This window comes from Hypanus sabinus, chromosome 7 (genome assembly GCF_030144855.1).
Source record: "Hypanus sabinus isolate sHypSab1 chromosome 7, sHypSab1.hap1, whole genome shotgun sequence".
In the NCBI taxonomy this organism is placed as follows: domain Eukaryota; kingdom Metazoa; phylum Chordata; class Chondrichthyes; order Myliobatiformes; family Dasyatidae; genus Hypanus; species Hypanus sabinus.
In genome coordinates this window covers 83,874,524-83,901,596 of record NC_082712.1, presented here as the reverse complement: position 1 = coordinate 83,901,596, position 27,073 = coordinate 83,874,524, and the positions used below count along the sequence as shown (strand labels likewise).

Here is a 27,073-nt window from a genome sequence, read left to right as displayed (position 1 = left end):
GCAGTGCTAGGTATACCCTGTGGACTGTTTGGTGCAGGGCAGTGCTAGGTATACCCTGTGGACTGTTTGAAGCAGGACAGTGCTAGGTATACCCTGTGGACTGTTTGGAGCAGGGCAGTGCTAGGTATACCCTGTGGACTGTTTGAAGCAGGGCAGTTCTAGGTATACCATGTGGACTGTTTGGAGCAGGGCAGTTCTAGGTATACCCTGTGGACTGTTTGAAGCAGGGCAGTGCTAGGTATACCCTGTGGACTGTTTGGAGCATTACAGTTCTAGGTATACCCTGTGGACTGTTTGAAACAGGACAGTTCTAGGTATACCCTGTGGACTGTTTGGAGCAGGGCAGTTCTAGGTATACCCTGTGGACTGTTTGGAGCAGGGCAGTGCTAGGTATACCCTGTGGACTGTTTGAAGCAGGGCAGTGCTAGGTATACCCTGTGGACTGTTTGGAGCATTACAGTTCTAGGTATACCCTGTGGACTGTTTGAAGCAGGACAGTTCTAGGTATACCCTGTGGACTGTTTGAAGCAGGACAGTTCTAGGTATACCCTGTGGACTGTTTGAAGCAGGGCAGTTCTAGGTATACCCTGTGGACTGTTTGGAGCATTACAGTTCTAGGTATACCCTGTGGACTGTTTGAAACAGGACAGTTCTAGGTATACCCTGTGGACTGTTTGGAGCAGGGCAGTGCCTGGTATACCCTGTGGACTGTTTGAAGCAGGGCAGTGCTAGGTATACCCTGTGGACTGTTTGAAGCAGGGCAGTGCTAGGTATACCCTGTGGACTGTTTGAAGCAGGGCAGTGCTAGGTATACCCTGTGGACTGTTTGAAGCAGGACAGTTCTAGGTATACCCTGTGGACTGTTTGAAACAGGGCAGTTCTAGGTATACCCTTTGGACTGTTTGAAGCAGGGCAGTTCTAGGTATACCCTGTGGACTGTTTGAAACAGGGCAGTTCTAGGTATACCCTGTGGACTGTTTGAAGCAGGGCAGTTCTAGGTATACCCTGTGGACTGTTTGAAGCAGGGCAGTGCTAGGTATACCCTGTGGTCTGTTTGAAACAGGGCAGTTCTAGGTATACCCTGTGGACTGTTTGAAACAGGGCAGTTCTAGGTATACCCTGTGGACTGTTTGAAGCAGGGCAGTTCTAGGTATACCCTGTGGACTGTTTGGTGCAGGGCAGTTCTAGGTATACCCTGTGGACTGTTTGAAGCAGGGCAGTTCTAGGTATACCCTGTGGACTGTTTGGTGCAGGGCAGTTCTAGGTATACCCTGTGGACTGTTTGGTGCAGGGCAGTTCTAGGTATACCCTGTGGACTGTTTGAAGCAGGGCAGTTCTAGGTATACCCTGTGGACTGTTTGAAGCAGGGCAGTTCTAGGTATACCCTGTGGACTGTTTGGTGCAGGGCAGTTCTAGGTATACCCTGTGGACTGTTTGAAACAGGGCAGTTCTAGGTATACCCTGTGGACTGTTTGAAACAGGGCAGTTCTAGGTATACCCTGTGGACTGTTTGAAGCAGGACAGTGCTAGGTATACCCTGTGGACTGTTTGAAACAGGGCAGTTCTAGGTATACCCTGTGGACTGTTTGAAACAGGGCAGTTCTAGGTATACCCTGTGGACTGTTTGAAGCAGGACAGTTCTAGGTATACCCTGTGGACTGTTTGGAGCAGGGCCGTGCTAGGTATACCCTGTGGACTGTTGGAAACAGGACAGTTCTAGGTATACCCTGTGGACTGTTTGAAGCAGGGCAGTGCTGGGTATACCCTGTGGACTGTTTGAAGCAGGACAGTTCTAGGTATACCCTGTGGACTGTTTGAAGCAGGACAGTGCTAGGTATACCCTGTGGACTGTTTGAAGCAGGGCAGTGCTAGGTATACCCTGTGGACTGTTTGAAGCAGGGCAGTGCTAGGTATACCCTGTGGACTGTTTGAAGCAGGACAGTTCTAGGTATACCCTGTGGACTGTTTGAAACAGGGCAGTTCTAGGTATACCCTTTGGACTGTTTGAAGCAGGGCAGTTCTAGGTATACCCTGTGGACTGTTTGAAACAGGGCAGTTCTAGGTATACCCTGTGGACTGTTTGAAGCAGGGCAGTTCTAGGTATACCCTGTGGACTGTTTGAAGCAGGGCAGTGCTAGGTATACCCTGTGGTCTGTTTGAAACAGGGCAGTTCTAGGTATACCCTGTGGACTGTTTGAAACAGGGCAGTTCTAGGTATACCCTGTGGACTGTTTGAAGCAGGGCAGTTCTAGGTATACCCTGTGGACTGTTTGGTGCAGGGCAGTTCTAGGTATACCCTGTGGACTGTTTGAAGCAGGGCAGTTCTAGGTATACCCTGTGGACTGTTTGGTGCAGGGCAGTTCTAGGTATACCCTGTGGACTGTTTGAAGCAGGGCAGTTCTAGGTATACCCTGTGGACTGTTTGGTGCAGGGCAGTTCTAGGTATACCCTGTGGACTGTTTGAAGCAGGGCAGTTCTAGGTATACCCTGTGGACTGTTTGAAGCAGGGCAGTTCTAGGTATACCCTGTGGACTGTTTGGTGCAGGGCAGTTCTAGGTATACCCTGTGGACTGTTTGGTGCAGGGCAGTTCTAGGTATACCCTGTGGACTGTTTGAAGCAGGACAGTTCTAGGTATACCCTGTGGACTGTTTGAAGCAGGACAGTTCTAGGTATACCCTGTGGACTGTTTGAAACAGGGCAGTTCTAGGTATACCCTGTGGACTGTTTGAAGCAGGGCAGTTCTAGGTATACCCTGTGGACTGTTTGAAGCAGGGCAGTGCTAGGTATACCCTGTGGACTGTTTGAAACAGGGCAGTTCTAGGTATACCCTGTGGACTGTTTGAAACAGGGCAGTTCTAGGTATACCCTGTGGACTGTTTGAAACAGGACAGTGCTAGGTATACCCTGTGGACTGTTTGAAGCAGGGCAGTGCTAGGTATACCCTGTGGACTGTTTGAAACAGGACAGTGCTAGGTATACCCTGTGGACTGTTTGAAGCAGGGCAGTTCTAGGTATACCCTGTGGACTGTTTGAAGCAGGGCAGTTCTAGGTATACCCTGTGGACTGTTTGGTGCAGGGCAGTTCTAGGTATACCCTGTGGACTGTTTGAAACAGGGCAGTTCTAGGTATACCCTGTGGACTGTTTGAAACAGGGCAGTTCTAGGTATACCCTGTGGACTGTTTGAAGCAGGACAGTTCTAGGTATACCCTGTGGACTGTTTGGAGCAGGGCCGTGCTAGGTATACCCTGTGGACTGTTGGAAACAGGACAGTTCTAGGTATACCCTGCGGACTGTTTGAAGCAGGGCAGTGCTGGGTATACCCTGCGGACTGTTTGAAGCAGGACAGTTCTATGTATACCCTGTGGACTGTTTGAAACAGGACAGTTCTAGGTATACCCTGTGGACTGTTTGAAGCAGGGCAGTGCTAGGTATACCCTGTGGACTGTTTGAAGCAGGACAGTTCTAGGTATACCCTGTGGACTGTTTGGTGCAGGGCAGTTCTAGGTATACCCTGTGGACTGTTTGAAGCAGGGCAGTTCTAGGTATACCCTGTGGACTGTTTGAAGCAGGGCAGTTCTAGGTATACCCTGTGGACTGTTTGAAGCAGGACAGTTCTAGGTATACCCTGTGGACTGTTTGAAACAGGGCAGTTCTAGGTATACCCTGTGGACTGTTTGAAGCAGGGCAGTTCTAGGTATACCCTGTGGACTGTTTGAAGCAGGGCAGTGCTAGGTATACCCTGTGGACTGTTTGAAACAGGGCAGTTCTAGGTATACCCTGTGGACTGTTTGAAACAGGGCAGTTCTAGGTATACCCTGTGGACTGTTTGAAACAGGACAGTGCTAGGTATACCCTGTGGACTGTTTGAAGCAGGGCAGTGCTAGGTATACCCTGTGGACTGTTTGAAACAGGACAGTGCTAGGTATACCCTGTGGACTGTTTGAAGCAGGGCAGTTCTAGGTATACCCTGTGGACTGTTTGAAGCAGGGCAGTTCTAGGTATACCCTGTGGACTGTTTGGTGCAGGGCAGTTCTAGGTATACCCTGTGGACTGTTTGAAACAGGGCAGTTCTAGGTATACCCTGTGGACTGTTTGAAACAGGGCAGTTCTAGGTATACCCTGTGGACTGTTTGAAGCAGGACAGTTCTAGGTATACCCTGTGGACTGTTTGGAGCAGGGCCGTGCTAGGTATACCCTGTGGACTGTTGGAAACAGGACAGTTCTAGGTATACCCTGTGGACTGTTTGAAGCAGGGCAGTGCTGGGTATACCCTGCGGACTGTTTGAAGCAGGACAGTTCTAGGTATACCCTGTGGACTGTTTGAAGCAGGACAGTTCTAGGTATACCCTGTGGACTGTTTGAAGCAGGACAGTTCTAGGTATACCCTGTGGACTGTTTGAAGCAGGGCAGTGCTAGGTATACCCTGTGGACTGTTTGAAGCAGGACAGTTCTAGGTATACCCTGTGGACTGTTTGGTGCAGGGCAGTTCTAGGTATACCCTGTGGACTGTTTGGTGCAGGGCAGTTCTAGGTATACCCTGTGCACTGTTTGAAGCAGGGCAGTTCTAGGTATACCCTGTGGACTGTTTGGAGCAGGGCAGTTCTAGGTATACCCTGTGGACTGTTTGAAGCAGGGCAGTGCTAGGTATACCCTGTGGACTGTTTGAAACAGGGCAGTTCTAGGTATACCCTGTGGACTGTTTGAAACAGGGCAGTTCTAGGTATACCCTGTGGACTGTTTGAAACAGGGCAGTTCTAGGTATACCCTGTGGACTGTTTGAAGCAGGACAGTTCTAGGTATACCCTGTGGACTGTTTGGAGCAGGGCAGTTCTAGGTATACCCTGTGGACTGTTTGAAGCAGGGCAGTTCTAGGTATACCCTGTGGACTGTTTGAAGCAGGGCAGTGCTAGGTATACCCTGTGGAATGTTTGAAGCAGGGCAGTTCTAGGTATACCCTGTGGACTGTTTGAAGCAGGGCAGTTCTAGGTATACCCTGTGGACTGTTTGGTGCAGGGCAGTTCTAGGTATACCCTGTGGACTGTTTGGTGCAGGGCAGTTCTAGGTATACCCTGTGGACTGTTTGAAACAGGGCAGTTCTAGGTATACCCTGTGGACTGTTTGAAACAGGGCAGTTCTAGGTATACCCTGTGGACTGTTTGAAGCAGGACAGTGCTAGGTATACCCTGTGGACTGTTTGAAACAGGGCAGTTCTAGGTATACCCTGTGGACTGTTTGAAACAGGGCAGTTCTAGGTATACCCTGTGGACTGTTTGAAGCAGGACAGTTCTAGGTATACCCTGTGGACTGTTTGGAGCAGGGCCGTGCTAGGTATACCCTGTGGACTGTTGGAAACAGGACAGTTCTAGGTATACCCTGTGGACTGTTTGAAGCAGGGCAGTGCTGGGTATACCCTGTGGACTGTTTGAAGCAGGACAGTTCTAGGTATACCCTGTGGACTGTTTGAAGCAGGACAGTGCTAGGTATACCCTGTGGACTGTTTGAAGCAGGGCAGTGCTAGGTATACCCTGTGGACTGTTTGAAGCAGGGCAGTGCTAGGTATACCCTGTGGACTGTTTGAAGCAGGACAGTTCTAGGTATACCCTGTGGACTGTTTGAAACAGGGCAGTTCTAGGTATACCCTTTGGACTGTTTGAAGCAGGGCAGTTCTAGGTATACCCTGTGGACTGTTTGAAACAGGGCAGTTCTAGGTATACCCTGTGGACTGTTTGAAGCAGGGCAGTTCTAGGTATACCCTGTGGACTGTTTGAAGCAGGGCAGTGCTAGGTATACCCTGTGGTCTGTTTGAAACAGGGCAGTTCTAGGTATACCCTGTGGACTGTTTGAAACAGGGCAGTTCTAGGTATACCCTGTGGACTGTTTGAAGCAGGGCAGTTCTAGGTATACCCTGTGGACTGTTTGGTGCAGGGCAGTTCTAGGTATACCCTGTGGACTGTTTGAAGCAGGGCAGTTCTAGGTATACCCTGTGGACTGTTTGGTGCAGGGCAGTTCTAGGTATACCCTGTGGACTGTTTGAAGCAGGGCAGTTCTAGGTATACCCTGTGGACTGTTTGGTGCAGGGCAGTTCTAGGTATACCCTGTGGACTGTTTGAAGCAGGGCAGTTCTAGGTATACCCTGTGGACTGTTTGAAGCAGGGCAGTTCTAGGTATACCCTGTGGACTGTTTGGTGCAGGGCAGTTCTAGGTATACCCTGTGGACTGTTTGGTGCAGGGCAGTTCTAGGTATACCCTGTGGACTGTTTGAAGCAGGACAGTTCTAGGTATACCCTGTGGACTGTTTGAAGCAGGACAGTTCTAGGTATACCCTGTGGACTGTTTGAAACAGGGCAGTTCTAGGTATACCCTGTGGACTGTTTGAAGCAGGGCAGTTCTAGGTATACCCTGTGGACTGTTTGAAGCAGGGCAGTGCTAGGTATACCCTGTGGACTGTTTGAAACAGGGCAGTTCTAGGTATACCCTGTGGACTGTTTGAAACAGGGCAGTTCTAGGTATACCCTGTGGACTGTTTGAAACAGGACAGTGCTAGGTATACCCTGTGGACTGTTTGAAGCAGGGCAGTGCTAGGTATACCCTGTGGACTGTTTGAAACAGGACAGTGCTAGGTATACCCTGTGGACTGTTTGAAGCAGGGCAGTTCTAGGTATACCCTGTGGACTGTTTGAAGCAGGGCAGTTCTAGGTATACCCTGTGGACTGTTTGGTGCAGGGCAGTTCTAGGTATACCCTGTGGACTGTTTGAAACAGGGCAGTTCTAGGTATACCCTGTGGACTGTTTGAAACAGGGCAGTTCTAGGTATACCCTGTGGACTGTTTGAAGCAGGACAGTTCTAGGTATACCCTGTGGACTGTTTGGAGCAGGGCCGTGCTAGGTATACCCTGTGGACTGTTGGAAACAGGACAGTTCTAGGTATACCCTGCGGACTGTTTGAAGCAGGGCAGTGCTGGGTATACCCTGCGGACTGTTTGAAGCAGGACAGTTCTAGGTATACCCTGTGGACTGTTTGAAACAGTACAGTTCTAGGTATAGCCTGTGGACTGTTTGAAGCAGGGCAGTGCTAGGTATACCCTGTGGACTGTTTGAAGCAGGACAGTTCTAGGTATACCCTGTGGACTGTTTGGTGCAGGGCAGTTCTAGGTATACCCTGTGGACTGTTTGAAGCAGGGCAGTTCTAGGTATACCCTGTGGACTGTTTGAAGCAGGGCAGTTCTAGGTATACCCTGTGGACTGTTTGAAGCAGGACAGTTCTAGGTATACCCTGTGGACTGTTTGAAACAGGGCAGTTCTAGGTATACCCTGTGGACTGTTTGAAGCAGGGCAGTTCTAGGTATACCCTGTGGACTGTTTGAAGCAGGGCAGTGCTAGGTATACCCTGTGGACTGTTTGAAACAGGGCAGTTCTAGGTATACCCTGTGGACTGTTTGAAACAGGGCAGTTCTAGGTATACCCTGTGGACTGTTTGAAACAGGACAGTGCTAGGTATACCCTGTGGACTGTTTGAAGCAGGGCAGTGCTAGGTATACCCTGTGGACTGTTTGAAACAGGACAGTGCTAGGTATACCCTGTGGACTGTTTGAAGCAGGGCAGTTCTAGGTATACCCTGTGGACTGTTTGAAGCAGGGCAGTTCTAGGTATACCCTGTGGACTGTTTGGTGCAGGGCAGTTCTAGGTATACCCTGTGGACTGTTTGAAACAGGGCAGTTCTAGGTATACCCTGTGGACTGTTTGAAACAGGGCAGTTCTAGGTATACCCTGTGGACTGTTTGAAGCAGGACAGTTCTAGGTATACCCTGTGGACTGTTTGGAGCAGGGCCGTGCTAGGTATACCCTGTGGACTGTTGGAAACAGGACAGTTCTAGGTATACCCTGTGGACTGTTTGAAGCAGGGCAGTGCTGGGTATACCCTGCGGACTGTTTGAAGCAGGACAGTTCTAGGTATACCCTGTGGACTGTTTGAAGCAGGACAGTTCTAGGTATACCCTGTGGACTGTTTGAAGCAGGACAGTTCTAGGTATACCCTGTGGACTGTTTGAAGCAGGGCAGTGCTAGGTATACCCTGTGGACTGTTTGAAGCAGGACAGTTCTAGGTATACCCTGTGGACTGTTTGGTGCAGGGCAGTTCTAGGTATACCCTGTGGACTGTTTGGTGCAGGGCAGTTCTAGGTATACCCTGTGCACTGTTTGAAGCAGGGCAGTTCTAGGTATACCCTGTGGACTGTTTGGAGCAGGGCAGTTCTAGGTATACCCTGTGGACTGTTTGAAGCAGGGCAGTGCTAGGTATACCCTGTGGACTGTTTGAAACAGGGCAGTTCTAGGTATACCCTGTGGACTGTTTGAAACAGGGCAGTTCTAGGTATACCCTGTGGACTGTTTGAAACAGGGCAGTTCTAGGTATACCCTGTGGACTGTTTGAAGCAGGACAGTTCTAGGTATACCCTGTGGACTGTTTGGAGCAGGGCAGTTCTAGGTATACCCTGTGGACTGTTTGAAGCAGGGCAGTTCTAGGTATACCCTGTGGACTGTTTGAAGCAGGGCAGTGCTAGGTATACCCTGTGGAATGTTTGAAGCAGGGCAGTTCTAGGTATACCCTGTGGACTGTTTGAAGCAGGGCAGTTCTAGGTATACCCTGTGGACTGTTTGGTGCAGGGCAGTTCTAGGTATACCCTGTGGACTGTTTGGAGTGGCGTTCTGTTCAGTAGACACCGGACTGTTTGTATCATAAGACAGTAAGAGCAAAATTAGGCCATTCAGCCCATCGAGTCTGCTCTGCCATTCCATCATGGCTGATCCTGGATCCCTTTCAACTCCACCAACCTGCCTTCTCGCCACATCCTTTGATGCCCTAACGGATCAGGAAACTTTCAACTTCCGCATTAAATATACCCACAGACTTGGCCTCCACTGCAGTCTGGCAGAGCATTCCACTGATTCACTACACCCTGGCTAAAAAAAATAATTCTCCTTATTTCTGATCTAAAAAATGTCATCTCTGAATGTTGAGGCTGTGCCCTTTAGTTCTGGATACCCCCACGATGGGCAACATTGTCTCCACTTCCACCCTATCTTGTCCTTTCAACATTAGGTAGATTTCAATGAGATATCACCCTTCCCCCCACCCCCCCCCCCACATTCTTCTAAATTCCTGTGAGTACAGGCTCAAAGCTGACAAACGCTCCTCATGTGTTAACCCCTTCATTCCCGGAATCATCCTAGTGAACCTCCTCTGGACTCTCCAATGACAACGCATCTGAGATGTGGGGCCCAAAACTTGACAATACTCCAAGTGCGGCCTAACTAGTGTTTTTTAAAGTCTCAGCATTGTCTCCTTGCTTTTATATTCTATTGCCCTTGAAATAAATGCCAACATTTCATTTGGCTTCTTTACCACAGACTCAACCCGTAAATTAACCTTCTGGGAGTCTTGTACGAGGACTCCTATATCCCTCTGCACCTCTGATGTTTGACCTTCTGCCCATTAAATAATAGTCTGCACTATTGTTCCTTTTACCAAAATGCATTATTGTACATTTTCCAGCACTGTATTCCATCTGCCACTTTTTTCCCCATTCTTCAAATTTGTTTAAGTCCTGCTACAATCGTATTGCTTTCTGAGCTATCAATTCTATTATTCAAATCATTGACAAACGGTGTACAAAGTAGTGTTCCCGATACACTGAGAAACACCACTAGTCACCGGCAGCCAACCAGAAAAGGCTTCCTTTATTCCCACTCCCTGCCTGCTGCCTGTCAGCCATTCCTCTATCTGTGCCAGTATCTTTCTGTAACGCCATAAGCAGCCTCATGTGTATCTTCTGAAAATCCAAGTAAATGACATCCACTGCCTCTCCTTTGTCCACCCTGCTTGTTACTTCCTCGAAGAACTCTAACAGATTTGTCAGGCGGGATTTCCCTTCACAGAAACCGTGCTGACTTTCACTTATTGATCATTAGTCTCCAAGTACCCCGAAACCTCATCCTTAATGATCGTCTCCAACCCTTTCCCAGCCACTGAGGTTAGGCTAACTGGCCTATAATTACCTTTCTTTTGCCTTCCTCCCTTAAAGAGTGGAGTGACATTTACAATGGCACACTGCTAGTGTTTTCCACAGTGAAGACAGATGTAAAATGCCCATTAAGTTCATCGGCCATTCCTTTGTCCCCCATTACTACCTCACCAGCATCATTTTCCAGTGGTCCAGTATCATCTCTCACCTCCCTCTTACTCTTTATAAAATTGAAAAAGACTTCTGGTATCCTGGTTTATATTCTTCGCTAGTTTCCCCTCATATTCTATTTTTTCCCTTCTTGTAGCTTTTCTAGTTGCCTTTTGTTGGATTTTAAAAGCTTCTCAGTTATCCAATTTCCCACTCACTTTTGCTACCTTATATGCCCTTTTCCTTGGCTTTTATGCTTTGTCAGTCATGGTTACCTACCCCTGCCATTTGAGAACTTCTGCGTCTTGTGAAGTATTTCGAGAAACTTCAGCCGCCTCGGCTCTGCTGCCATTCCCTCCAATCCACCTGGGCAAGTTCCCCCCTCATGAATCTGTAATTCCTTTTATTCTAGTGCGATACTGATACATGTGATTTATGTTTCTCCCTCTCAGATTGCAGTATGAATTCAATCATATGATCGCTGCCGAGTAGAGTCAAGCACAAGCTGCTGTAAAAAGGCATCTCGCAGGCATTGAACAAGTCCCCTCTCTTGTGATCTGACACCTACCCGATATTCCCATTCCCCTGCATGTTGAATTGTGTCATTCCCCTTATTACATGCCTTTTCCAGCTCCCTTTGCAATCTCAGTCCCACATCCTGACTACTATTTGGAGGCCTATATATCATTCCCATTATGGTTTTTTACCCTTGCAGTTTCTCAACTCCACCCACAATGATTCAACATTCTCTGACCCGATGTCACCTCTTTCTAAAGATGTAATTCCATCTCTTACAACAGAGCCATCACCGCCTGTGCCTTCCTGCCTGTCCTGTGGATACAGTGTTTGACGTTATGCTCCCAACCACGGCCTTCTCAGTGATGCCCAGAAACAGCACAGAAACAGGCCCTTTGGCCCATCTAACCTGTGCCAAATTATTATACTGCCTAGCCCCATTGGTCAAGGATACAAGAGTGACACGGGAAGAGGGCATAGGGCAGAATGGAGCAGGACACTTTAGTGGTTAGCACAGCTCTTTACAGTACCAGTGACCTGGGTTCAATTCTCGCCGCTGCCAGTAAGGAGTCTGTACTTTCTCTACATGACCGTGTGGTTTTCCACCGTGTGCTCCGGTTTCCTCCCGCGGTCCAGAGACTTACGGTTTGGTAGGCTAATTGGTCATTGTAAATTGTCCCGTCATAGGCTATGATTAACCCGGGAGATTACTGGCGGTGCATGGTTCAAAGGGCCGGGTGACCCTGTTCTGTGCTGTATCACAATAAGTAAAGAAATAAATAAATTGATAGATGGATAGGTAGATTGGCGAAAGAACAGAAGCTGTGGTGGAGCAGATAGACTCAGTGACACCTCCCCCCAACAATATCGGCAAATGGGACTTCAGCCCAGTGGCCACAATTACGAAGTGTAGATGATGCTGACGAGGAATTTCTGTAGCCCGAGGATGGTGTGGATTCCACAGTGGTTCACGGGCGAAGGGTCAATACTGTGCTGTGCAGTCCAACGCTCTAAATAAGGAAAGATGCTTTCAGACAATGATGTGGTAGAGACCTGTGACTCAATAATGGAGGGAAAGAGCCAAGAGAGTGGACATGGAGAGAATGTTTCCATTAGTGGGAGAGTCTCGGACCAGAGGGTGCAGACTCAGAGTGTCCAGTTGGGTTGAGTTGTTGTCCAATCTTGGCAGTTTACTTGTAAGCGTTTCATCACCATACGAGGAGCCATCATCAGTGTGCTGTTGATCGCGATGTGTCCACCAAATGCTTGGCCTTTATTTACTTTTCAATCAGCTGATTGGTTGCCATTTTGGAAACACAGTTGCGATGGGGAGGAATTCTCATCGCTGATTGGTTGTGTGGCAAACTTCATGTATTGTGGTCTGGGGTTTACCCATATCGGCTCTTAAACAGGATTGAAGTCTACCTGTCTGTTTACAGAATTGTTTGTGGAAAACCATGCTTCCAGGAATTCTCTTACTTGCCGCGTGTCTGCTTGCGCCATGATTTTCGCTGATGCCCGGTCGAATTTGTGCCCCACTCTATCTTCGTGGGTAGAGACCAGGGAGAGTTGCTCATGGCTGCCAGCTGATGCTCATGGATCCTTGAGAATAGTTTTCTCCTGGTTTGGACAGTGTAATATTTGTTGCAGCCCCCATGCTGGATTTTGTAGATCACCTTAGTCTTGTCTAATAGCTCCAAGCTTGATTAGTAAAGGAGTCAAAGGTTACAGGGTGGAGGGGGAACAGCAGGAAGATGGGGTTGGGAAGGAAAATAAATCAGCAGCCCTGATCAAATGATGGAGCAGAGCTGATGGGCTGAATGGCCTAACTCTGCTAGTGTCTTAGTGTTTTATGGTCTTATGGAAATGTGGTTATCGAGGAGTACTGGGTACCGGAATTTGTTTATGATAGTCACATGTACTGAGATAAATTGAAAAGCCCGTCTTTGCTCACTCTTCATACAGATCTGATCATTACACAGTACATTGAGGTTAAATAACGACAATGCAGAGTGAAGTGTAAAAGCTACCAAAAAAGTGCAGTGCAAGTAGCCAATAACTTGATCTTCTCAGAGTTTTGAATACCAGAGAGTCCTGGACAGCCAGGGGTGGGGAGAGGGTGCAAAGAGCAGGCAGGATGGAAATTAACTCAGATAAGTGCAGAGTTTGACACTTGGGACATTAAACCTAGTAAATCTGCTCCACAGGCTGGCCAAGTTAGGGGCAGCACAGTAGTGTAGTGACTTACAGAACAGACAACCTGGGTTTAGTTCCGGCCACTGTCTGTAAGGAGTTTGTACGTTCTCCCCATGACCGCGTGGGTTTCCTCCGGGTGCTCTGGTTTCCTCCCACATTCCAAAGACGTACCGGTTGGTAGTCTAATTGGTCATTGTGAATTGTCCCATGAATAGGCCGGGGTTAAATCGATGTGTTGCTGGGGGCACGGCTTGAAGGGCCAGAAGAGCCTATTCTGCATTTTGTCTCAATAAAATAAAATAAAAAATACAAAGTTAGCTATACGTGGTTCCTTGAGGTGGGCAGTGATCTGTTCTGACGGCCTGGCAGCTTTCCGGGGTACGTCTGTGCCCAGGTGCTGCTGCTTGTGCCACTCTCATTGGGAAAGAGCATCCACGCCAGGGCCACCCAGAGGCAGTTACTTTCCTAAGAATCAGGCCGTTCCGCACCTCCACATTAACCCACCTACACCACGGTGGTTGTCCTTCGTCAGAGGAGAGTTTTTAAAGTGGAAAAGCCATTGTACTGGAGCAGTTCTGCCCTCTTGACCTCATGGTACAGGCAAGCGTCACAAACTGACGACCATGATGTCTCCCCTGCCTTGCCACGCCACCCACTCTCCACGGAGAGTTGCAGAGCCACCTTCCCGGCCATTGGATCTCATCCGCCCAGCCTGCCAGAGCTGACTTCGCCTGCTGGAACAGGCACTTCCCTGTCTCACTGGGTATGTGGCCTAACGTCTACCCTCCCCTGGTTTATGCCGCCTGTCAAAGCGGTGTGGCCGCTGACACATGCAAGCAGCTACTTGGAGCCGCAGGTGAGAGCTGAATGTCCAGTGGGGAGAGCTGTGCCAGAATGGACATGATAAGCCCCTTCACCAGAGGTGCTAGCCCTCCCTGGACACCACATGCACCCCCACCCCCCACCACATGCACGTCATCTAGTGTCACTTTATATAGATACAACACTGGACAACAAATTTTTTTGAAAGTGTTGCTTAAGTGTCCAACAATAATCAGCCAACATTGATGGATTCCAGTTGCCCTGATACTGTTTCTCCATGACCGCAATGTCCTGGTGAAACCTTTCACCGTGCTCGTCACTGACAGCACCAAGATTTGCTGGGAAGGAAGTCTAAATGGGAATGCAGAAAATAAATTTTAATGACATGTTGCACGTCACGGTTTTCTATGCTTAAAGCCTGTTGTCAACCAGCTGCACGTAGTTTGGTGCTCTGTCGTTGCCAAGAAAATTTTCAACAACATCCTTGAAAGCTTTCCATGTGATTTTCTCCGGTCCCACTGGAAGTTCTTCGAATTGCCTGTCATTGATGACCTGTTTGATTTGCGGACCAACATAATGCCTTCCTTAATCTTTGCATCAGTTATTCTGACTTGAATTATGAATTGAAATAGCAAATCGAGGTGGCTTTTCAAAAATGGTGTGTGATAGGGAAATTTCATGGTGATTTTCATAATCAGCAGCCTAAAACCCTTAATGTACACCCAACAGTATTTAGCAAGTAAAATCTTTGTTGTCCAGTGCCATTGGCCTGTGGTTACAACAGTTACTTGAACATCGTGTTTATATTGGATTGCTTTTATATTTATTGTGTTGTTTATGCTACATTGGATCCAGAGTAATAATCATTTAGTTCTCCTTTACTCGTATGTACTAAAGATGACAGCAAACAATCTTGAATCGAGAGAAAGATTATATCTTATTCACTTATTTATGGTAATATTTGGGTTTATGTGCCCTGTGCGATATGTGGGCACCCTGTGGCTTGGAGGAACGTTGTCTTGTTTGGTTGTACATCTGTCCAGTCAGATGCCAATAGGAGTCCATGTTTACCATGGAAATGTTCCAGGGCCATTGGACACCACAGAGATAAATGGCATCCTTAGATGCGAATGGGAACATTTTAATTTAGTTCATGATAGCTCTTGTTGTTGTGTCTAGTGTTTTTGGCGTTAGTTTACAATAATGTAGAAGAAGAAATGAACGTATGTTTTTATTTATAAACAAGAACGGGGCAGGGTCCGGGGGAGTCCAGGCCTGAGAGTGAGGAAAGACATGAGGTTTGATTGATTTGGAAAGGTTGAGTACAGGCCGAATCGAGGCAGCGGAGCCCAGGCCCGAGTGCGTATGGAAGCAGCAACCGGAAATTTGGACCACTCAAGCCAGGGCCAGGTTGAAAAGGTCTGGTTCAGCTCGTGATCCACGAGGTTTACTCATTTCTGCACTGAACTGAGGCTGCAACAAACAGGCTCCTGAGTCAGCTGCAGCGATGACTGGCTTTGTGGCTGCGGGCTCACTTTCATGAACTTCAGTTCGGAATGTTATTTGCTTATTTTTATTGTTTGCACGTTTGTTTCTTTTCTGCACATTGGGTGCATGATGGTCTTTTTTTAATGGATTTTATTGGGTTTCTTTATTTGGTAAGGAGAAGAATCTCAAGATTCTATATAGTATACATACTTTAAATTTGAACTTTCAACTTTGAATAGAGAGACCTTGGGGCACAAGTAAATATGCAGAGTATTTCTGAAGTAATCCAAATTCACTGAAAATGGGAACGGGATTGGACAGGATGCTGAGGAAAGCACGCGGTGTGCTTGCCTTCATGGGCCGAGGCAGGGAGTGCAGGAGTTGGGTCGTCGTAGTACAACTGTGCAGATCTCTGCCCATTCCCCTCCAGAGATGCTGCCTGACCTCCTGAGTCCCTCCAGCGCCTTCTTAGTTGCACGTGCCATAGGCTAACTCTTGGTATGTTGGTCAACCCACCATGGAAAGTTCCAGAGGGTGCAGGAAATATCCATGGGGATGTTTCCGGGGCTGGAGGACTTGAGAGAGAATGGCTAGGCTGGTTCTTCTTTCACTTGGAGCAAAGGAGGCTGAGAATTCGTACAATCCAGGTGTATAAAACTGAGACGTATAGATAACCAGTGTCTGTTTCAGAGTCGCAGTCATGTTTAATATCACCGGCATATGTTGTGAAGTCTGTTGTTTTGTGGCGGCAGTACAATGCAATGCCTAATAATAAAAAAAAGAAATATATTTTAAAAAATTATAGTTCAAAAAGAGAACAAAAAAAATGTGAGGTAGTGTTCTTGGGTTCAATGTCCATTCAGAAATCGGATGGCAGAGGGGAAGAAGCTGTTCCTGAATCGCTGAGTGTGTGTCGTCAGGCTCCTGTACCTCCTTCCTGATGGTAGCAATGAGAAGAGGCATGTCTAAAACTAGAGGGCACAGGTTTAAGCGGGTGTCGGGGTGGAGATACGTCGCTACGAAAGGAGGGGTAAGGTGCTCCTTCCCTCCGCTAGCCTGCAGGTCACCCTTGGACAAGGTGTAGCACCTGATTAGCCCCACCCCCTTCCCGGGGGTCAGAGTCATGTGAATCCATGGGGGCAGGTGGTGGATGGTCGGATGAGCAGCTGGTGCAGATCACAAGTCCTGGTTATGTGACCACTGACACTGGGCAGACAATCTCTGAAGAGTATTGATAATGTATGGGGTCACCCGTCTTGTAAAGACACTGCCCAGAAGGCAATGGCAAACCACTTCTTCAGAAAAACTTCTCAATTGATGAGACCATGATTGCCTACGTGATATGGCATGGCATATAATGATAACGATAACAAGTTTAAGGTGAAAGGTAGGAGGTTTGAAGGAGATATGGGGGTAAATCCTTCACACACAGTAGTTGCTGTCTGGCACGAGCTGCCGAGGGAGATGGTGGAGACAGGAACAGTGACACTGGACAGGTGAATGAGCAGGGATGTGGAGACAGGAACAGTGACACTGGACAGGTGAATGAGCAGGGATGTGGAGACAGGAACAGTGACACTGGACAGGTGAATGAGCAGGGATGTGGAGACAGGAACAGTGACACTGGACAGGTGAATGAGCAGGGATGTGGAGACAGGATCAGTGACACTGGACAGGTGAATGAGCAGGGATGTGGAGACAGGAACAGTGACACTGGACAGGTGAATGAGCAGGGATGTAGAGACAGGATCAGTGACACTGGACAGGTGAATGAGCAGGGATATGGAGACAGGATCAATAATACTGGACAGGTGAATGAGCAGGGATGTGGAGACAGGAACAGTGACACTGGACAGGTGAATGAGCAGGGATGTGGAGACAGGATCAGTGACACTGGACAGGTGAATGAGCAGGGATGTGGAGACAGGAACAGTGACACTGGACAGGTGAATGAGCAGGGATGTGGAGACAGGATCAGTGACACTGGACAGGTGAATGAGCAGGGATGTGGAGACAGGAACAGTGACACTGGACAGGTGAATGAGCAGGGATGTGGAGACAGGATCAGTGACACTGGACAGGTGAATGAGCAGGGATGTGGAGACAGGATCAGTGACACTGGACAGGTGAATGAGCAGGGATGTGGAGACAGGATCAGTGACACTGGACAGGTGAAAGAGCAGGGATGTGGAGACAGGAACAGTGACACTGGACAGGTGAATGAGCAGGGATGTGGAGACAGGAACAGTGACACTGGACAGGTGAATGAGCAGGGATGTGGAGACAGGATCAGTGACACTGGACAGGTGAATGAGAAGGGATATGGAGACAGGATCAGTGACACTGGACAGGTGAATGAGAAGGGATATGGAGACAGGATCAGTGACACTGGACAGGTGAATGAGCAGGGATATGGAGACAGGATCAATAATACTGGACAGGTGAATGAGCAGGGATGTGGAGACAGGAACAGTGACACTGGACAGGTGAATGAGCAGGGATGTGGAGACAGGATCAGTGACACTGGACAGGTGAAAGAGCAGGGATGTGGAGACAGGAACAGTGACACTGGACAGGTGAATGAGCAGGGATGTGGAGACAGGATCAGTGACACTGGACAGGTGAATGAGCAGGGATGTGGAGACAGGAACAGTGACACTGGACAGGTGAATGAGCAGGGATGTGGAGACAGGAACAGTGACACTGGACAGGTGAATGAGCAGGGATGTGGAGACAGGATCAGTGACACTGGACAGGTGAATGAGCAGGGATGTGGAGACAGGATCAGTGACACTGGACAGGTGAATGAGCAGGGATGTGGAGACAGGATCAGTGACACTGGACAGGTGAATGAGCAGGGATGTGGAGACAGGATCAATAATACTGGACAGGTGAATGAGCAGGGATGTGGAGACAGGAACAGTGACACTGGACAGGTGAATGAGCAGGGATGTGGAGACAGGAACAGTGACACTGGACAGGTGAATGAGAAGGGATATGGAGACAGGATCAGTGACACTGGACAGGTGAATGAGCAGGGATATGGAGACAGGATCAATAATACTGGACAGGTGAATGAGCAGGGATGTGGAGACAGGATCAGTGACACTGGACAGGTGAATGAGCAGGGATGTGGAGACAGGATCAGTGACACTGGACAGGTGAATGAGCAAGGATGTGCAGACAGGATCAGTGACACTGGACAGGTGAATGAGCAGGGATGTAGAGACAGGATCAGTGACACTGGACAGGTGAATGAGCAGGGATGTGGAGACAGGATCAATAATACTGGACAGGTGAATGAGCAGGGATGTGGAGACAGGAACAGTGACACTGGACAGGTGAATGAGCAGGGATGTGGAATTAATGCTGGCAGGTGGGGACAGTCTTAATAGGCACGATGGTCAGCACACTTATGATGGGCTGAAGGGCCTGTTTGCAAGATATCTAACCTTAGACAGTCCTGCAAGGGTAAGCTACCAGTGAAAGAGATAGGTTGCGATTCAATTGAAGATGGCACCGGTGACTGAGGGTGACGTCCACCTGGTGTTCCACAAAACTGCTTTTTTCACTTTACTTAAACCTTCTTTTTCTTTCAAATGTGGTTCAGCTACTGCTGGAGCCTGTGATTTACATTGTGGTGGAGTGTTTCCAGGCCGATTGAGCGATCTGGCACTTTGCTGTCTCCGCACGAAGCGTGCAGCCTCGAGGCCAAGAAGCCTGGAGACGGAGCACAAGCCCGTGCCGTGATCAATTCCATCTCTCGCCAATTAAAGCGCCAAAGAAGATTGAAATCATGGAGACGAGCGAGTGCTCTGCGCTATCTACCAGCCTCTCGCTGCTCCTGAAGCAGGGTCCTGGCATACAGATGATCTCTCTCTCTCTCTCTCTCTCTATCCCTCGATGCAGCTTATGGATTGGACTCTGTAGTTCACATTATGATGTGCTTCTGGTTTCTGGTTGTGTGTTTTTCGTTGTTCTTTTGGGTGATTTTGAAGGGGGGGCTGCCTGTAAATTGAACTAGAACTGAGCTGTCTACTCTGTCCATTTTGTGTTTTATATTCTGTGTTTTTCACTTTTTTTTGTTGCTGTTTGTGTGATTTTTTTTGTTCATGGGTGGTATGGGGGTTTGAAGTTTGTCTTTGAACGGGTTCCATGGTGTTTCTTGGTTTTGCGGTTGTCTGTGCCAAAGACAAACCTCAGGGTTTTACATTCAATAATATTATATTGAAATTTGTCCTCTACTGTGCCTATTGTCTTGTTTATTAATTATTAATTAATTAATTAATGTACTGCCCTGCACTGTTTTGTGCGCTTTATGTAGTCCTGTGTAGGTCTGTAGTCTAGTGTAGTTTTTATGTTGTTTTACCTAGTCTAGTGTAGCCTTGTGTTGTCTCACAAAGTCCAGTGTAGTTTGTGTTGTTTCATGTAGCACCATGGTCCTGGAGGAACGTTATTTCGTTTTTACTGTGCAACGTACCAGCAGCTAATGGTCAAGATGACAATAAGAAGCAACATGACTTGACTTGTGTACTTAAGTAATAAGTGTGTTTTGAATCATTGAATTGTAAAATTTAAGCGATGTTTGGTAAGTACATGGATGGGACGTGTTTGGAGAGCCTCGCTCTGGATGCAGGTAGATGGGAGTAGGTTTCAAAGGTACATTTAATGTCAGAGAAATGTATACAATATACATCCTGAAATGCTTTTTCTTCACAAACATCCATGAAAACAGAGGAGTGCCCCAAAGAATGAACCACAATTAAATGTTAGAAGCCCAAAGTCCCCCCCAGCTCCCCTCCCTCCCACAAGCAGCAACGAGCAGCAATCCCCCTCCCTCCACCGGCAAAAATAAAGCGCACCCGCTACCAGCAGTCAGGCGTGAGCAAAGCAATAGCAAAGGCGCAGACTTGCAGTTACCCCAAAGACCGCGTTTCACCCGGTATTGGACACACCACAGGCTCTCTCTCCCCCCCCAATAAGGAAGAAGGAGGTGCCTCCGTTTCACCGTAAGTGGGGAGACACAACAAACAACTTGCTGGTTTACGATGTTAAAAGTCTGCCATGTCGCTGTTTTCGAACTCTGTGCCCAAAGATCACGAGCCTCTGAGCACTCAGCCGCAGATATTCCAACTCCCCCGATGACACACGGATCTCCGGTTGTGACACCGGCCCTCGGTCCGCCCGTTCCCAGAGGCCCGAGATGCCAGCAGCCCTCCAGAGCCGAGCCAAGCTGTGGGCGTGCTGAACAACAGCCAGGTAAAACAGCAGGTCTGCGTGAATCAGACGGGGCAAGGGGGCAGCTTCTGTGCTGTAGAAATAAACCGAGGAAATGCTGGAATTACTCAGCTGGCCAAGCAGCATCTGTAGAGAGAGAATTAGATCGGAGAGATGAGCTTTGACCTGAAATATGAGCTGTTTGACTTCCAGTAGGCATCGTCTAACTTGCTGGATCATTCTGGGTGCATAAAGGGCATCAGGTGTGAGGTCGGTGTGTGAATTGTGGACAGTGCCACAGGGCAGGCAGAAAGCTACAGTTGCAAAAGGGAATTTCCATCTCTCGCACAAGGGCCTCTGTGAGTCAGATTGAAACTCATATTTCCATTTTATATCATATGTACATTGAAACATGCATCGCTTGTGTTAACAATCCACGGAACCTAAGACTCATAAATTTTCCCTGTACTCTCTCAGCCTTATCTACATCTTTCCTGTAGGTAGATAGCCAAACCTGCACTCAATACTTGAAATTCGGCCTCACCAATGTCTAATACAACTTCAACATCCCATCTCCTGTACACAGTACTTTGATTTATAAAGGCCAATATACCAAAAGCTTTATTTACGACCCTATCTACCTGTGACATCACTTTCAATGAATTTTGGACCTGTATTCCCAGATCCCTTTGTTCTACCACACTCCTCGGTTCCCGACTGTTCACTGTGTGTACAGGACATAGGCCGCGGACTGCAGCTCACCGGAGTCTGCTGTCCTGGGCCAGTCTCTCCTGTGCCTCCAGATGTAGCCCATCTTCTTGGTGTGTCCTTTGGAGCCTGTGTAGTGTTGGGTTTTCACGGAATGTGGTTTATGTATTGAGAGACAGCGCAGAATAACCCCTTCCAGACCTTGGTGCCGTACCACCCAGTAACCCCCAATTTAACCCTAGCCTAACCACAGGACAATTTACAATGACCTATCAGCCCTCCAACCGGTACATCGTTGGACTCTGGGAGGAAACCAGAGCACCCAGAGGAAACTCACATGGTCACGGGGAGAATGTACAAACTCCTTACAGGCAGGGGCGGGAATTGAACCCAGATCGCTGGAACTGTAAAGCGTCGTGCTGACCACTATGCCACCGTACCGCCCCACGCCTAACACTCCTCCTTATTCAGGGCCATTCATGGTAGAGTTACGAGGAGCTATTGACAAGGCAGTGGGCTTGTATCTTTGGAAGAACAAAAAGCATCAGTGGAGATTTAATTAGGGTGTACAAAAGTATACGAGGCATAGGTGGAGTAAACAGGAAACAACAGTTTCCCTTAAGGGTAGCAGATTTATAGTTATAGAGCACAGAAACAGGCCCTTTGACCTGTCTTCTCCGTGCCGACCAAGATGCCTATGTAAATGAATCCGTTTCCCTGCATTTGGCCCGTACCCCTCTAAATCTTCCCCGTTCATGTTTCTGTCCAAACAACTTTTAAATGTTGTAATTGTATCTACGGCTTCCACTTCCTCTGGCAGCTCGATCACAGACCCTCTGTGAAAAAACCTGCTTCTCAGGTCTCTGTTAAATGTTTGCTCGCTCACACTAAACCTGTGTGCTCTAGTTTTAGACTCTCCTACTCTCCTGTGACAACCTTCCCTACCCGAGACAGTTTTTATGAATCAGCTCACCTCTCGGCCTCCTTCGCTCCAGGGAAAACAGTTCCGGCCTGTCTTTTCTCTCCTTATAACTCAAGCCTTCCAGTCCACATAATATCCTTCCTGGTGTCTCACTCCACCGGGTTCAGGGACAGTGATTACTCCACAACCCTCTGACTCCTGAACCAGCATGAATAACTTCGGTCAGCTCAGCGCTGAACTGACTCGAAAGGTTCCATTTAATATCGGAGAATGTATACGGTATACAACCCGAAATTCTTACTCTTCACAGACATCCACAAAACAGAAAAAAAAATGCCCAGGAACGAACGACAGAAACATCAAATTCCCAGAGCCCCCTCGTCCTCCCACGCACAAGCAGCAGTGTAAACATCAACCCTCCACCTCCCCTCAGTTGCTCCAGCAGAAAGTATCAACCCCACCTACCCACACCCTCCGTGCAAGGAATAGCAAAGCCCCCAAAGAGACCATGATCAGAGAACAACAGCTATAAGCCAACGCCTGGGTTTCTCAGACACGGTCTCTCTCACTAGTGAGGGTGAGCAGGAGGACCAGCAGCTCACCGTGTCGATGTTACAACCTGCCGCGCCGCCTCTCCAAGTCCCCGATTTGAGGATGGACGGGCTCTCGCTCACCATCAAGAGAGACACCACGTCAAGGACTCTACCACTCCTGCTCTCAGTATGATTCTTTGCATGATATATCTTTTGCACATTGGTTGTTTGTGCCAGTGTTTATTTATCTATAGTTTTTCAGAAATTTTGTTGTACTTCTTTACTTGCTGCCTGTTACACCGCTGGCGTTTAGGGCACCAATGAAGGTCCTCTATCTCTGTCTGTCCTTGGCCATCTTCTCTATTGTGCCCCAGGTGTGGCTCAGGGACCTCATTACAGCGTCAAAGGTTACAGGGAGAGGGCAGGAGATTGGGGTTGCGAGGGGAGGTAGACCAGCCATGATTGAATTACAGGGTACTCTTGATGGACCAAGTGGCAAAGCTCTGTTCCTGCTTCTAATGGGCTGATAGTCAACCCCGTGTTTAACTAGCAGTGAGGTGAGCACTAAACCAGCACAGGGCTGGGAATTATCAGCAATAGCATTAGGGAACAGTAGATGGGCAGATTGTCCTCCAACTTTAAACAATTTCACGCAAACTTGGTTGACAGGATTATGAGATGTTTGAAAAGATGTACCGGTCTCGGTCTGTGTTATCTCGTTCTCGTTATTTATAGCTATTTATTTATATTTGCATTTGCATCGTTTCTTGTCTTCTGCACTCTGGTTGATCTTTCATTGATCCTATTATGGTTACTATTCTATAGATTTGCCGAGTATGTCCACAGGAAGATGAATCAGGGTTTATATGGTGTCGTATATGTATTCTGGAAAATTTGCTTTGAACCTTGAGTTGGAGCAGTTGCTAGAGTGATGCGGGAAGGGATGGAGCTCAGTGTGGAAGTGGAGAGAGCTTTTAACTTTCTCCCACAGTGAAGACCAGAACGATCCATCCCTCCGCCTGCTTTAGACATTCAGCAATGCCACACAACACAGAAATAGCCCCTTCAGCCCACCGAGCCCGTCCTAAACATCAGCCACTCGTTTCCTGCCATCCCACATGGCTGTCTCCCCTATTCTACCCCTCTAATTGCTCTAAGGGGCAATTGACAGTGGCCAATTAACCCACTGACCCTGCACATTATTGGGATGTGGGAGGGGACAGGAGTACCCTGGAGAAATCCAATGTGCAAATACCACACACACACACATACTCACTCACACAGATACACATTCACACACACACACGCAACCACACGCTCACACACACACACACACACACACACACACACACACACACACACACACACACACACACACACACACACACACACACACACACACACACACACACACACACACACAGACCCCCCGGAGGTGGGGATTGAACCCGGGTCTCTTCAGCTGTGATGCAGCAGCTCACCCCTCCCATGGCTCCACTGCACTGTGTCTGTCGCTGTTACACAAAAGGATCTCAGGCTGAGACATCAACTGTTTATTCATTTTCGTAGATGCTACCTGACCCGCTGAGTTCCTATGGCATTTTGTGTGTACACATTTTATTCATTGAGATATGGTGCAGAATAGACCCTTCCAGCCCTCGAGACGCACCGCCCACAACCCCCAACTCAACCCTACCCTAAACATGGACAATTTACAATGACCATTGGTATGTCTTTGGACTGTGGGAGGAAACTGGAGCACCCGGAGGAGAACGTACAGACAGCGGCGGGAATCGAACTTGGTGGTGTGTACTGTGCTTTTGTTGCATCTTACTCAGGATCACGTCCAATATCACCAGCGTATTTTGTGAAGTTTATGTGGCAGCAGTACAATGCAATACATATTAATAAAAAACTGTGATTTACAGTAATATATATATTCATTAGTTAAATAAGTAATGCAAAAACAGAAATAAAAAAGTAGTGATGAAATGTTCATGGGTTCATTGTCCATTTTGAAATTGGATGGCAGAGGCGAAGTTGTTCCTGAATCATTGAGGTTGTGTCTTCGGGCTCCTGCACCTCCTTCCTGATGGTGGCAATGAGAAGAGGGCATGTCCTGGCTGATGGGGTCCTTAATGATGGACACTGCCTTTCTGAGGCATTACTCCTTGAAGATGCCCTGGATACTATGGAGGCTAGTGCCCATGATGGAGCTAACTGAGTTTACAACTCTCTGCAGCTTATTTCGATCCTGTTCAAGTGTCTATATTCACTCTATAATGTTCTGATCTGTATGAACTGTATGCAAGACAATCTTTTCACTCTTTCTTGGTACCTGTGACAATACCAAGTACCAAATGGTATTGGTAAATACCATTACCAATACCTTCATCCCAGCTTGTTCGTGCCAACCAAGGGACTTCTCAAACTAGTCCCATTTGCCACCGTGCTGTCCAAGAGCTCTATGTAAATTAATCCCATTTGGCCCACATCCCTCTAAGCATTTCCTATCCTCGTACCTCTAGAATTATGGCACACAGCCTCAGAATAAGGAGTTGCTGCTTAGGACCGAGTTTGGAGAGGTTTCTTCACCCAGAGTGTGGTGAATAGTTAGAATTCTTTGCTGTGCTGTGCTGGTCGGACATACAGATCAGTCAAGACTGTGGCTGTGTTTCCAGATATTAAGAGATTTAAAGGATTTGGGGACAGGAAGATGGTGTTGAGGTATTGGAACACAGGCACTTTGGCCCACTGTTTCACTCTGAACCTTTAACCTACTCTTTCAGAAGATGTTTCTTTTACTGAGTGTTACAATCTAGAATGTGAGACTTCAGGAAGTGGTCAAGATGAGACGATAAGTGTCAGAGAATAAACAAGGTACTGAGAGGTGGAGATGATTCAGATGGAAAGGAAAGGACCGTGTGGAGGTTAGCTGGTTCGAAGGGCCCTGTTTTGATGATGTATAAAATTAATAATTGAATCCTGGAGTCCTCCGGTTCAAATCTCTTTCTGAAGATAATTTCTCTGTACTGACATTGGGAATAAGGAGTCTGGAGAAGGATTTGAAAGCACGACCTTGTGTCAAAAGTGTGAGTTGTTACTGAGGTCTTTATACAAACGTAGCTTCTGCTCCATAAGAGAAGGGAGCAGAATTAAGCCATTCAGCCCATCGAGTCTGTTCCACCATTTGATCTTGGCTGATTTATTAACCCTCTTGACCTCCATTCCCCTGTCTCCTCCCCCTAACCTTTGACACCCTTACTAAACAGGAACCTATCAACCTCCACTTTAAATACTGCCAATGACTGGGCCTCCACAGCTGTTGTAATGTGAGTATTATTAAAAGTAAGTTAATACTAATCAGGAAGCTGGTTCCAGGTTGGCAGGGTTCTACTTCCAGTAGACATTGTATGTAGTTCCTCCACCCAGGCCGTACCAGGGTCCTGAAAGCCTCTGTACTGTAAATATCATTTGCCGTCCCAGATAAAGATGTTCTTTTGGCCATGAGTGGTCCTTTTTTAAAAGTAGAAGTTACCACAACAGCCATCTGTGACAATGGATTCCACAGATTCACCAGCCTCTGGCTAAAGAAATTCTTCCACACCTTTGTTCTCAAGGGATATCCTTCCGTTCTGACCCTCTGGTCCTAGGCTCTCCCAGTCTCAACAGCTTCCTCTCCATGTCCACTCTGTCTAGGCCTGGCAATATTCGATGGGTTTCAGTGAGATCTCCCTCGTTCTTCTCGACCCCAGCAAGTATATACTCGGAACCATCAATTGCCCCTGACATATTAACCCTTTTGTTTGCATGTTCCCTCTCGTGAACCTCCCCTGGGCTATCTCCAACGTCAGCAGACCCTTCTTAGTGGCACGTGTTCTCAAGCTTTGGTGTCACAGCCTTGGGTCATCAGTGCATTATGCTGACAGCTCTGAGCTTTTTCGCTGTTTGCATTTTTTCTGTATTTTTTAGGCATTGTTGTTTGGTCTTTTGTAGCTTACACTTAAGTTGGAATTGTCCTTGAATACATCCAATTAATTCTCCAAGTCGTTGTAGGTGTCCAAATGCGTAGCCTCGGATTCTTGTCACTGATTACAGTAGGTACTTGTTAGCTTGTAATTGGTCTGGGGATTTATCAGCTGGGCACAGATCTTTTGTGCCTTGGGGTATATTTAAAGGGGCAGAGCTAACCCCTCGTTGACTTGGGTATCCTGATCCTCGCCTACTGAAGTTCTAGCCAGGTTATCCTGAGTTATCCAAATTCAACCTCCAAGTCTCTGTGTGATCCAGCGCTTGGGTCCGACGATGCAGCGTGGCGTTTTGTGTCATCTACCTGACAGGAGAGGAGGGAAGAGAGAGCGATGAGGTCCTTGATTATCTTGGCTGCTATCCCGAGGCAGTGGCAAGTGGAGTCAATGGAGAGAAGGCGGGTTTGAGTGATGGACTGGCTGTGTCCACAGTTCTCTGTAGTCCCTTGTGGCCTTGGTTTTGTGCGTGTGT

At 47.8% G+C, this 27,073-nt stretch overlaps 1 protein-coding gene across 10 annotated transcripts in view; it reads left to right on the top strand.

The window, feature by feature from the left end:
* LOC132396914 (phospholipid scramblase 1-like) overlaps window positions 1-27,073 on the top strand; it is a 131,078-nt gene that overhangs the window by 65,976 nt on the left and 38,029 nt on the right. For 2 of the 10 annotated variants that reach the window (XM_059975011.1, XM_059975010.1), the window contains one exon: window positions 20,289-20,452. The exons of 6 other annotated variants lie outside the window; for them this stretch is intronic. In XM_059975011.1, the coding sequence (XP_059830994.1) occupies window positions 20,289-20,452 (164 nt within the window). Of the gene's footprint in view, window positions 1-20,288; window positions 20,453-22,612; window positions 22,761-27,073 lie in introns of those variants that run through there. 2 more of the 10 variants (XM_059975006.1, XM_059975009.1) reach the window with 2 other exon arrangements.